This window comes from Thamnophis sirtalis, unplaced genomic scaffold, assembly GCF_051295495.1.
Source record: "Thamnophis sirtalis isolate CommonGarterSnake01/CBP01778 unplaced genomic scaffold, rThaSir2_p1.2 scaffold_1, whole genome shotgun sequence".
Lineage (NCBI taxonomy): Eukaryota > Metazoa > Chordata > Lepidosauria > Squamata > Natricidae > Thamnophis > Thamnophis sirtalis.
In genome coordinates this window covers 4041059-4054161 of record NW_028261381.1, presented here as the reverse complement: position 1 = coordinate 4054161, position 13103 = coordinate 4041059, and the positions used below count along the sequence as shown (strand labels likewise).

The following is a 13103-nucleotide window of genomic DNA, read 5'->3' as shown; positions in this document are numbered from 1 at the left end:
ACCTTCAGTAGTGTTGGCATTTTCCCTAAAATTTAAGAATATAGAGAGACTCACAATAAAACATAGAGTAATGACGTGTTATGAATCATTTTAAGTTTCAATTCAAAGTATATTTCCACATGATATATTACACTGTAGGAAGAAAAATTCTCAAGTGATTCCTAAGCTTCAAGTAGAACTGCTCTTGTTCAAGGTTACCCAGTCCTGAACTTGAGTTTTATAGTAATAATTGGGTAACCTGTTTCCCCTTTCTTTACAGTCACCATCCATCATGCTCTACAGTATTAAAGGTTATAAGTAGGACTGGTAAAACATGCACCCTTAGAATAGATAGGACCAAAATTTGGGCATTTTATTTTACCGTATTTTATATTTAGAGGGTTTCAGGGAAGAGAACTTTACACCACCACCACCCACTTTTTGCCCTAACCTTTAAAGGGCAAAAAACGGGTGGCTAAAGATCCCATTCCACTTCCTAAATCCTCTAAAGGCCTCTCTAAATCAGGCCCTGCTTTGCCCACTTTTGTAAAATGTGTTTGAATGTACCATATAAAACTTGATGTTGCTCCCAGACTAAGAAATTTCAATTGTGTAATTCATTTTCATTCTAAGATACCCACGTTTGCTATTAGGGAAACATCTGTAAGTGTTATTGACATTGGTCTGCTTTACTATTGTGAGTTGCAATTTAAAGAAGTGTTTTCCAAGATACAATTTCTATTCTAAACCACTTGTTTCTGGAAACATATGCATGACTGCTGTATTAATGTTGGGATTCTTTATAAATCTTGAAAAAGTAGTGTTTTCCCCTCCATTCTCTATTTGTGTCTAGTTACTTGTATGTTTACAGATTTTATTAAATTTATTCTGGGATAAGAAAGCAGATTTGATATATTATGATGAATGCCAATTTTGTGTCTGTCATCATTATATTATGAAATGAGATTATATTGCTGCTGGTGACCAAAACTCATATGGCATGTAATTGTAGTACATATGTCTGTTTAAATGCAGGTTACTCTGTTCCAATCGCATTAAAGGAGGACACAGGAATCTAAGAGTATTGATAAGAGGCACTGAATGGTTCTATCTCCTGTAAGTTACCTCTCCCTATTTCATCTGGTTTCAAAGTCCAGTGAAGAGAGTTCGGACAACAGGATGAAGAAGTAAGTCACTGGAAATGTATTGTGCCTATTTTAAAATTTGTTGTTTGTTTCTCCCTGTATACATCTCAAATTAGAGGCTCTAGGCAGTCACAGAAACAAAAGATATGTTTATATAACTGCCTAGATTGTGTAATAACACAATTAACAGTACAACCATCAATGGTAATAAAACAATAACGGCATGGATCTTTCTCTCCTGCTTAATCATTAAAAGACTGTCCAGTAAAGCCAGCTCTAAACTATTCTCCAGAAGACTAAGAGAGGGGACCATTCTTGCCTTAAAGGAGAGAGCAGGCACTAAGAATGTCTGTTTCTGTGCCCATTCTGCTACTGCCTTTCGCAAGTAATCTCTATTCACCTGAATTAAACCTTGGATTACACTGAAAATAAATTAGAATTAGAATAACTGTATTGTCATTTTGAATGTAATCAGCATACATTAAAATGAAATTCTGTTGTATACAGCTCTCAAAGGGTCACCACCTCCAACGTAAACATGAGAAAATACATAAATCCAAAATTATGCATATATCCACATATATGACACAGAGAAACAACAGTCTAGTTTGGATGTATTCATGTACATGGTGAGAGAAACGAATCTTGTGAGTTTGCCAGACGAATGGCCTAGGGAACAAAGATGTTACAGAATCTGATAGTCCTGCTAGAAATACTTCGAAACCTCCTCCCAGAAGGGAGCAACAGAAACAAGACTGTAAAGTGGGTGTATGGGATCTCTAACAATGTTTTGAGCTCTAAGCACATAGCGCTTATCAGGGTGGATGAAAATTGATGATTCTTTTTTTTTAAAAAAAGTTTGATTTTTTTTTTATTCAAATCGGTTTTTTATTGTTATCAAATTTATGTTAATAAAATGCTTTTGGAGTAAAAATTCATCTGAAGATAGTTTTCTATTTAAGATACATTAATAATTTAGTTTATTCAGCATGAAATGGAGCTTAGTTACATAGCATGAGGCTGTACATTCTGCAATATTTACATTTTTTGTAAACTCATTCAATGAATCCAAACTCTGCAAGCTGAAATAACATGCACTGCATTGATGCATTCACACAACTTCACAGTAACCAAGAGATAAATCATTCCTTTTTCCAGAGGTGCTATTCAGTAGGTTCTGGCCAGTTCTGGAGAACTGGCAGTGGAGAACCGGTAAATACCACCTCTGACTGGCCCCGCCTCTATCTATTCTCTGCCTCCCGAATCCCAGCTGATTGGGAAGAAATGGGGATTTTGCAGTAACCTTCCCCTGGAGTGGGGAGAGAATGGAGATTTTACAGTATCCTTCTGCTGCCACGCCCACCAAGCCACACCCACAGAACCCATAGTAAACATAATCCCAACACTGCCTTTATCCCATTGTTTTGCAAATAAAATAAATTAGACTTAGAATGCACATTACAAACTATGATTGTTTGAAGAGAAATGCATCTATACCACCAGGCTCTAAGTGTGAGGAGGAAGGACAAGCGCTAAAAATGAAAGTGAAACCTTCTAAGCAGTTTATAAACCTTGTGATCTTTCAGCACATAGCTTGAAGCGCTTTATTCCTCCCGTGAGGAGCACAATGGCAGCAGGTCAGAAATGAGACCCAGTTTGGGAATATTTTAATGAAGTTCCTCTACCTACCAGTAAAGCAGGTATGCGTGCAAAACGCAAGCAATGCGACAATGAGTTGCAAGGCCTGGTGGTCTGAATGAAACGACGTCATGAGAAGTACTGTGATGAAAGGACCATGTTGGAAGAGACCGGACCTTCAGGTTCGTATACTTCTTATTTCACCATATTTTTTAGACTGCCATGAGGTATTGGTATGATAAAGCAATAATATATATCTGGTATTGTTACTGCACGGCACTGCATTTTTATACAGTTGCCAAAAAAAGAAACAATGAGTTGAAATATGCAAATATTCCTTTTTAGGGTGTACTATGTGGGAATACAATGAGAAATTCACAATAAGCATACACGGTTCAAATAATAAAATAACAGCATTGATTTTTTTGTTTTTGTTTAGGTGTGTGGAGAAAATAAATCTAAAAGAAGAAATAGTGAAAGTAGTGGAACCAGAAGAAAGCTCAGAAGATATGGCAGTTGTTCCTCCCAGTCAGGAGCAGCTCCCTTTTTTGGGGATACCGAACGGAGGCCCTTGCGGAAAAGTAAAAGCCAAAACGAAAACTCAACCCCAGACAGACTCTAATGAAATTACAGAAAATGATCTCTTACATATCCAACAGAATCAACTGCATATCATTCAATCTGGGTTCGATAGCATCAATCATAATCTTCGGCTGCTACACCAAGGAATGCAAGATCTCAACAACAGCGTCAGTGTCATGGCACATACATTAGTTGCTATAAAAAATGTCTATGTGAAAAACAATGCCGGTCCAACTACCTTTGCTACTGTCACTACCCAGACCACCGCAGGGTACCTGAGTCCTGGGTCCCCTTTAGTCGAGGACAGAGTTAGGGTACCAGTGGCTGGGAGTAGTAGCAGAAGCAGCAGCTGCAATTCCAGCTCAATGTCGCAAGAACCAGGCCCTCCAGAATTTCCTTGGCCTCCACACAGACCTATTAAGAAGGAACATTCAAATGGCTGTTATTATTTCTGTTTTGCAGATGTGTGAGACTTGAACACATGTAAAGCAACTGTGACATTTGAGTAGCTATTCTGTACCCTGTCCTGGCACTGCATCACGGCTAGCAGATTTCTATAGCTCTTCGTTTCTCATAAATGCTAAATGTATGAAATATCCAGTATTCCCATGTGCAGAAAGCCTGTATCATAAGTGGAACAACACTAGCTACAAATTGATTCAACATAAAAGGTCCTGATAACTATCCACTTTCTAAATCGCCATCCTACGGTTTCAGAGTTATCGTTCCAGCATAGTGCATCAGTCACATCATTGACACATATCCGCAATATATCGCCTAAAAAAAAAGAAACCATCTGGAACAATCACCATGGATAAGATTGTGATAAAAACCAGCAGATTAGAAAAAGAGTTAATTGATGGAAAAATTGCTTGGCTTGTTTATGCGCCTGCTTTCCGTCTGCTTGAAAACCCATACTTTGATACTATAATTCAGTCACGGAGACCAGGATACGGTCCACCAAGTAGATTAGATGTTGTAGGGAAACTGCTGGATAAAAGTATATGATGAAGAAATTACGCAATGTGCAACAAGTCGAGAAGGTAAAATTGTTAACCTAAGTCTTGATGGGTGGGAGTAATGTCCACAAGGATCCTATTGTATGTGTTGGATAACAACAGAAGAACGGAATGCATTCCTTGCAGAAATGGATTGTTACTTCAGGAAATGCACACACAGCAGCATACTTTGAAGACGTAGCAGCAAAAGTTATCACAACATGCAAAAAAAAAATTCACATGTCAAGTACGCAGTTTGGTCACAGACTATGCTGCAAATGTGTCCAAAATGAGAGTACATTTAGAACAACATGAAGAAACTACCAAGCTAATAACATATGGTTGTTGTGCTCGTTTGATGCATCTCCTAGCTTCTGTGTCCCAGAAATGGAGTAATGTTGAAATTGCTAAATACTTCCGTAACAATCATTTTGCAGCATTAGCTCTGGAAATAATGGGTGGAACCAAGCTAACGCTCCCACAAGATGTCAGATGGAACAATGTAGTGGACTGTTTTGAAAAATATTTTAAAAAACTGGCCTAATCTGATGACCGTTTGTTAGCAAAATCGAGAAAAAATAGATGGCACTTTCACAGCCAAAATCCTCAACATTGGGCTTAAGAGAAATGTTGAACATATGCTGAGCATCCTGAAACCCATTTCTGAAGCTTTATGTGAACTCACCTGACCTCCTCTTGAGTTGCCAAGGGCGATGGGAAAACAAACAAACAACAAACAAACTGGATCAAGGAGCTGGTATCTCAGTCAAAACAAAGTACTTTCCAACTGATAGGTCGCCACAGGAACCCACAGGGGCTGGAAAGGAGTGATCTCTACAACCCGAGAAATTGCTTCGTTGGAGAATGTGACTGATAACATACCTTGGCGGGAGGGGGAAAATAGGGTCACAGCCGGGACGTAAATTAAGTGAGGTCAGAGTTGGCTTCATTTGGTCCATGCTGACATGAAGCTCCTAATAAATCACTGGATTTCTTTTGAAGCCTGGTGTGAGGCTCATGATTTAATTAGGGCATGGTAGGAACCCTGACACTTTAAACAAAATCCAGAAAAATAGTTGTTTTATTGCTGATGCTGTTGAAATTTGGAAGGAACTGAGAGTGCACTTAAAAACAGAACTGCACACTGACAAGCAGAAATTACAAGATTTTAAAAAGCGAATGGGACAAGCACTGTCTCCAGCTCATTTTCTCGCAAACGTCAATATCCAGTACCAGGGTCAAACCTTAAGTGCTGAAGAAGAGCAGCAATCATCTATATCTAGTGCCAACTATAATGAACTTCAGAGCTAAGGGGGAACCATTCAAGAGATATGTTTGCTGATGAGGTTTTGAAGAAAGTTTCACCAGTGAATTTGTGGAAGTCACTTAAGTACTTGGATTCAGAAAGTGTTGAAGTAATGATTTCGCTTTTAACCTCAGTGGCATTAAAAGAATATTCTTTGCCTTTGGACTTATTCACTCAACATTGAGAGATCGTCTTGAGGCCTGATAAAGCAGGAAAGCTTCTTTTTCTTTTCCAGATCATGAACAAACAAGAACAAAGATAAAAATGAGTGAGTTGCAGAAGACCATGGTTGAAGTTTGTCTTATGTGGGCCCAGTGGATATAGTCAGTTTTAAGTTCATTTGTTTGTTTTTTTCAAAGATGTTTTGTTTGCACTTCAGCTATTAAACACTGATGTTTAAGCAAATACAAGAATATAATATGTTATTGTTTTAATTAAATAAAAGAATTTGAGTAGTTCTCCAACGCTGTGATTAACCTATTAACCTAAAATTGGTTCTTATATCGCTGTTTTACTAACCTGACAGCTTATTATTCTAAATAGGAAACTTTCATTTTGTTTGCAAATAATAATATTAAAGATTCTAACTACCAGCAAGAATGAGTCCTTCATTTGAAGAGCACCTGTCATTTCAGATCCATCATGGATCCATTCACCTGCTGCCTGTCACGTCCCTCACCTTGTGGTGTCACTGCCCCATCACCAGCTGCCCTATTAAAGCGAATGGGACAGTCAGTGAGTCAACAGCGGGTCAGAGGCGAAGCCGCTGCTGGACAGAGATGATCGTTGCTCTTTAAAAATTATGATTTAAATTGAGTTGATGAGCCGAGGTGGCGCAGTGGTTAAATGCAGCACTGCAGGCCACTTCAGCTGACTGTTATCTGCAGTTCGACTGTTCAAATCTCACCGGCTCAGGGTTGACTCAGCCTTCCATCCTCTGAGGTGGGTAAAATGAGGACCCGGATTGTTGTTGGGGGCAATATGCTGACTCTGTAAACCGCTTAGAGAGGGCTGAAAGCCCTACGAAGCGGTATATAAGTCTAACTGTTATTGCTATTGCTAAATCAAGCCTAGTGATTTACATCATGATTTAAATAGTGATTTGAATTGACTTGATTTAAATCAGATCCACCCTGGCGCTTATAAGCAGTATCCTGAATAGCTGGAAGCGAGCTTCCTCTGATCTTCTCGGCTGTCCATACCACTCTTTGTATGGACTTTCTATCTGAGGCACTGCTGCTCTCAAGCCAAACAGCACTGCAGTTTGTTAAAACATTCCCAATTGTGTCTCTCTAAAAAATCAGTAATGATAAAGGACAATATTTGTAGCTCAGGGTTGAAATGAGGGGTCCTTGGTGCTCTCTGAGCTTGGCTGCTTTCTTGCAGATGTGTCATTACCCAAACTAGGCAACATCATCAGTGGTTGTGTAAATTAGCAACTAATGCAACTCCTGTAGCAGCAGTGTTATATAACAGAGGGAAAACTCTGTCCCGTGATTTAGTTTTCAGCCTGAGATTATAACATTAAATGATGTTCATTAAAGGATCTTACATTGAAAATCTGCTTGTATATTTGTTCTGTAGTTGTTATCTGCATAGCATGATGACATCTTCCTTTCAAAAAAAAAATCTGAGATTTTGTTGCTTTCATTCACAGAGCCGATGTGGCGCAGTGGTTAGGGTGCAGTACTGCAGGCCACTTCAGCTGACTGTTATCTGCAGTTCGGCGGTTCAAATCTCACCGGCTCAAGGTTGACTCAGCCTTCCATCCTTCCGAGGTGGGTGAAATGAGGATGCAGACTGCGGGGGCGATATGCTGACTCTGTAAACCGCTTAGAGAGGGCTGAAAGCCCTATGAAGCGGTATATAAGTCTAACTGCTATTTCTATTCTCAAACTCTTGTTTAAGAATGAGATTATTCCTGAAATGGAAACCTTCTATAGTACTACTGAGGCTCTTTTAATGAAATTCAGAATATTGTTCTTAGTTATATATATATATATTTTCTGAACAAATATTTACTGGAGGAACTTTTGTGTCTGTTCAGAATTTTGCACTGTTTTGTTTTTACAGATGTTTGATCATAATAAGCAAGATGATGAAGCCAATGCTAGCTCAGCACAAGGTAAACCTCTTCGACAAGAAGAAATGTGTAGTGAGAACTTCAGCATCTGTTGAAATGAATTTTACTGCTCTGAAAGATAAATGAAACTTGGGAAGTAAGAATGTAGGTTGATGTTCTATTTCAATTTTTTTTCATTCAGGTGTGGAAAGGAAAGTTAATGAAGGTTCCTTATTGCAAGACAGCAATAGTAGGTAAGTTTAGTTCCATGTAGAATCAACAATCCCCTGATGACGATGAAAAGAAATTATGAGTAAAATGACTCTAGAATAATAAGTTTCATTTAGCGAATTAGGAATGTTAAATCATTTTAGATTAATCTGACCAGATAGATTATCACATTAATGGTGATTTTAAAATCATTTTCATAGCAAATAGATGAATTAATTTTATTAATTAATTTGGTTACGTCCTGTATTTCTGATGGAGAACAGTGTGGCTGGCAGATCAAAAGACTAAATGTTTTGTTGTGTTTTCTGTTTTGTTTTCTCAGTTGAAAGGACAGGAGTTGTTGATTTAATCTGTTTCATGTGAGCTAATTAGCATAAAGGAGAATGGTTGCTCTTATTCCAATAATTTTTGTTTGTAAACATAAGTAAAGGGGGAATTATGATGAAGGATGAATTGTTCTGGAACTTTGCCTTTATTAAAATTTGTTTCTCTAGAGTACTCAACCTTACACTGGTGTGAAATTTTGTTGGGTCGCATTTTAGAACTACTGCTTTGGTGATTGTGTCCTAGGAGATGTTGAATTATGGGTTAGAAAATCCGTGTTCTTTTTGTCTTGGTCCCCCACTTCAAAGATACTTGGAAGTCAGCGAATGGTAAAAAGAAACGTGGTAAAATGGTGACTCCTCCTACACACTTGTTTTACATGTGTCACCCTCCAGGGGATTCTTTTGTAATCCTGAATGTCAAACAGGAGCTATAACAGCAAGTGTGCTGTGCTTGTCTTCCAAGCTTCTGTTGTGTTGCATTTTGTCTTGTTTTCATTTTCTTTTAATTCATTTTAATATTATGCTGATTTTAATTTCTGCATTAGGTATAAATAAGTAGAATTTTAAATAAACTTCTAACGTGAGAAGAATGTAAATACATCTGAAACTTCAGCAACACATTCTAATTAATTTTGTTGGGCTATTGAAAATGTTACAAGAGTACTGTTGTAATAGTACACTAACACCTTTTAATACCTGAGCATGCAACACCTCAAATCTTTATACGATGGAATTTCCATGCAGTGTCATTTGAACAATGGTATCATCACAATATTTTTTAGTGTATGGCACGTGTTAGCCAGGGATCACCGAGGTGGCTGGCTGCCTCTGTGAAAGGAATTTTTTTGGGCGGTGTTATCTTTACCTGCGGGATGCCTCAATGCTGGTGGGCAATCAGAAGGCGCCTTTCTTTCTTGTCCCTACGCAGTTTATTCGCTCACGGGAATCGAGCTGCCGACCTCAGCAGTGCACAGGCCCCGCCCACATCTCACATGTGTTTCAAACTGACAGAAATTGTGTAATTGACTTCATATGCCTAGTGATTTCATCACACAACTAACGTAAATTTCCACAAGGCCTTACTCTTTAATACAGTAGATAATTCTGAATAATGGAGCCTCCTCTGCAGTTACTTTCATTTACTATGTTTTATAATTCTCTCTGAAAATAAATTATATCAAAATTTATATTTTTCAGTTTAAATAGACAAGGATTGGAGCGGTCAAAGACTGGACCACCTGTTATGCAGAACAGGCAAGGTTACTGCAACTGTTGCCATGCACCCTACAGCAATCTGGAACAGGTATTCAAATAGAAATTTAACTCTGGCATAGGGAAACCAGAGGTGGGTTGTTCCCGGTTTTGGCCAAACCAGTAGTAGAATTCAGGCCAGGGTCGCAGAACCGGCAGCGACCCAGGCCTGCCATGCCCCTGAACCGGTTCCCTCACTGCCGCCATTTTGGTTTTTAGTGACTGCGTGTGCCTAGTTCACTGTAAATTATTCTGCACATGCGCAAAGAACAATTTACATTGAACAACGCATGTGCGCGGAGTGCACATCTGGCACCTGTGCGGGTTGCGAACTGGTAGTAAAACCGGCCGCAATCCATCCCTGATGGAAACCTCATTCAGGGTTTAACAGTTCCTTTTTTAGGGCTTTCCCTATAGAAACAAACTGCTTATGGAAATCTCCCTTGTAGCCTCCAAGCTCTCTTTCTCCTGCCCCATCCTTGAATTTTTTTTTTTAAAGCATGCTGCAAAGCACAATCTCATACCATCCTTATTTTCTAATTCTTCTGCACTCCCAAGAAGGAAATGACTTCTGCAGAGAAAAATGGCTGCAGATCAGTGTTTTCTTCTGAGCTATTTCCATTAAGCCCTTCCAAAGATTCACTGAAGTATTAAATGTCATATGGTGGAGCTAGAAAATAATGGAAAATTAAACAGATTAAATGTTTTGTCTTGTGATTGTTTACTTCTACATGATAGAAGTAAAGGGACACAAGCACTTTAATCACAGTAATTTTGTGAAAGCATCCACAGTATGCTTTCAAAATTCTCAGAGATACCAAAAAAAATGTCTTGGTCTTTTACAGTAGATCTAAAAAAATCAGAGCAAGGTTCCTTCCAAACTTGCAGTTACATTTGTATTTTTAACTTATAGGGGTTGAAGTTATTGGCTTGAGAAAAGCATAATTAGTCAAATAAAAAATCCAAGTATGTTCATTAGCTATGATAGAGGAATGTCCCTCACTTATACAAGTCTTAATTTTCTTTTCTTTTTTTGTATCACTTCTATTATGATAGTCAAAAATGAACTTACCCTCTTGCAACTCCTTTCATCAGTAGAAGATGCTTTCTTTCTTGCAAGACTATATTTGACGGGACAATGGTGATTTGGTGCACGAGTTAGCATGTTATGACACATCTATCAGCATTCCTTGAATCAAACCCATGTTTTTCTAAGAGTGTCAAGTGAGTTCTAAAGTAAGCAGTTGCCCATCAATGTGTGTGGATATTCTGGCCCAGTTCACATTTTGCCTTTTAAATATGGATCTTTGCATGTTCCTTCTTTGAAGAAGTGACATGTGGTTAGTAGGATCCATAAGCAAGGGGTGCTTGGGATTCTCTGCCAATTACCTCCCAAAGACCCATTAGATCACACAGATTAGGCCTCCTCCGGGTTCCGTCTATTAGCCAATGTCATCTGGCCACTACCCGGGGGAGGGCCTTCTCTATGGCGGCTCCGGCCCTTTGGAACGAGCTCCCTGCAGAGATTCGGACCCTCAACTCTCTCCAGGCCTTCTGAAAAGCCATTAAAACCTAGCTGTGTTGGCAGGCCTGGGGTCGATGAGTTCCCTTCCCCTCTCGAATCGTGTGGCTGTTGGTTGTTTTAAATACCCTGTACCTTTTTGTGGTAGTTTTTGTGTTTCCCTTCCCTTCCTTGGGTTTGTGCGCCATCCTGAGTCCCGCCGGGAATAGGGCGGCATATAAATAAAATGAACCTGAACCTTGTTGGAAGATGGCTTACAGGAAAGGCTATTGTTAGGAGATTTTCCTGATGAACTCCCTATTTTACTTGCTGGTAATGTAGTTTAGTGTTGAAGAGCAAAATCTATGAAATGTGGCCAAAAATGCTTAGAGAATTGGGATTAGGAATACCAGAATTACAAAAATGATTCTTTTACCACATCATCTTTTTATTCTTCCTTAACTACCAAATTTTACACCATGGTACCACTGCTTCCCTCCCCCCCCCCAATAAATAGGGTAAGGTTGTTTTCATTTTTGCTTTTTGGGAGGGGCTTTTTTGGTCTATTGTCCTTAGCTTATAGCAATATCTGCTATAAGCTAATATCTGCTGCAGTTGGTTTTTGACCAGTGTTTCTAAATTCCATGACATCAAACAATATCACTCTTAAAGTATTATTTTTCTTATAATCTTTTGTAATTGCAATTACTGTAATTTACTTTTTGTCTCTTATAAAGGAAAAAAACAGTAGTGGATGAAAATACAAAATAACCCTTTTCTCTTTATCTTCAGCATGTATATAGTTCCCAGCACAGACATTTTTCCAGGTACTGTAGGAATCGCATGGGTACAAGTAGCTTGATGGAGCGTTTCCTGCAAGATGTTCTGCAACATCATCCCTACAGGTACCAGGACAACAGGTAAAACCATTCAAGGCACTGGACTATCTGAATATCTGATGATAGAAATCCAGTGTATCAAAGTAGAAATGTAATCAAATTGGCAGCGTGTTGGGGCAGCTGAAATACATTTGTACCTGGAGGCAACTTGGGAAAAAAAGTTGTAAAAGAAGTGAGAAAACTCTAGATTGAACCTGTTGTGGTTTTGTGCTGATTAATTTTGCTTTCCTTTTCAGCAAACGCATTACTCCAAAGCAATACCTTTTTTCTGTTTTGATGAAGAGGGAGAAACTATGGCGTCTGTTTTTAGTGCCTTTAGCCACATATACACTGAATCATTTAAATGCCTAATCGGAGAAAACGTAGGGTCTGATGTCATTATAATAAAGCTAAATGATAATGTAGCAATTTCCTGGAAAAATCATGTACACGTAATGTTAGATAAGTATCATTAAACTGCTCAACTCCTCGTGATTACACAGACTAGTACCTGCCACCTTTGCATTAGGAGTCTCCAATTATAATCCTATGAACATTAAGTACTGTGAATTAATAGTAATTCATATTCTGGAATGAAATGCTTCTTCAACCTGTTCAAATGACAGTTTGCCTGATTAAATTACTGGCTAAATTCCCCTGTGGGAAGACATCATCTAGAACAGTGGTCTCCAACCTTGGCAACTTTAAGACCTGTGGACTTCAACTCCCAGAGTTCCTCAGCCAGCAAAGCTGGCTGAGGAACTCTGGGAGTTGAAGTCCACAGGTCTTAAAGTTGCCAAGGTTGGAGACCACTGATCTAGAACAGTGTTTCCCAACCTTGGCAACTTGAAGATGTCCGGACTTCAACTCCCAGAATTCCCCAGCCAGCGAATGCTGGCTGGGGAATTCTGGGAGTTGAAGTCCGGACATCTTCAGATTGCCAAGGTTGGGAAACACTGATCTAGAAGATGCGTTCGGAAAGCCAGAGTGTCTAGTACTTTTTCCCATCATGTCTTCTGCCCATATGTTGCTCTAGGTAGTGGCTTCTAAGCACAGAGGATATGCAATTTCAGAAAAATTTAGGAAGAAATTTTAGGCAAAGGAAAACATATAAAGAATGATCTTCGTCCATCGCTTTCGAAGAGGTCCTTGACATCTAATGGGTTGTGGGCTGTCCACGGTATGTCCGCAGGTGGCTGGTAAGGC

At 39.0% G+C, this 13103-nt stretch overlaps 2 protein-coding genes across 7 annotated transcripts in view; both read left to right on the top strand.

Moving 5' to 3' along the window:
- ZDBF2 (zinc finger DBF-type containing 2) overlaps positions 1–13103 on the top strand; it is a 338913-nt gene that overhangs the window by 314665 nt on the left and 11145 nt on the right. Inside the window, exons 1-6 of one of the 6 annotated variants that reach the window (XM_087706846.1) lie at positions 1073–1166; positions 7306–7426; positions 7722–7773; positions 7913–7964; positions 9465–9570; positions 11812–11939. In XM_087706846.1, coding sequence (XP_087562972.1) covers positions 7722–7773; positions 7913–7964; positions 9465–9570; positions 11812–11939 — 338 coding nt within the window. In that variant the 5' untranslated portion in view covers positions 1073–1166; positions 7306–7426. Of the gene's footprint in view, positions 1–1042; positions 1167–5150; positions 5917–7305; positions 7427–7721; positions 7774–7912; positions 7965–9464; positions 9571–10574; positions 10755–11811; positions 11940–13103 lie in introns of those variants that run through there. The other 5 variants (XM_087706840.1, XM_087706859.1, XM_087706851.1 and 2 more) reach the window with 5 other exon arrangements.
- LOC148049315 (uncharacterized) lies at positions 1034–4963 on the top strand. The gene is made up of 2 exons (XM_087706880.1): positions 1034–1166; positions 3202–4963. The coding sequence occupies exons 1-2, from the start codon at positions 1081–1083 to the stop codon at positions 3812–3814; spliced, it is 699 nt and encodes a 232-aa protein (XP_087563006.1). The 5' UTR covers positions 1034–1080; the 3' UTR covers positions 3815–4963.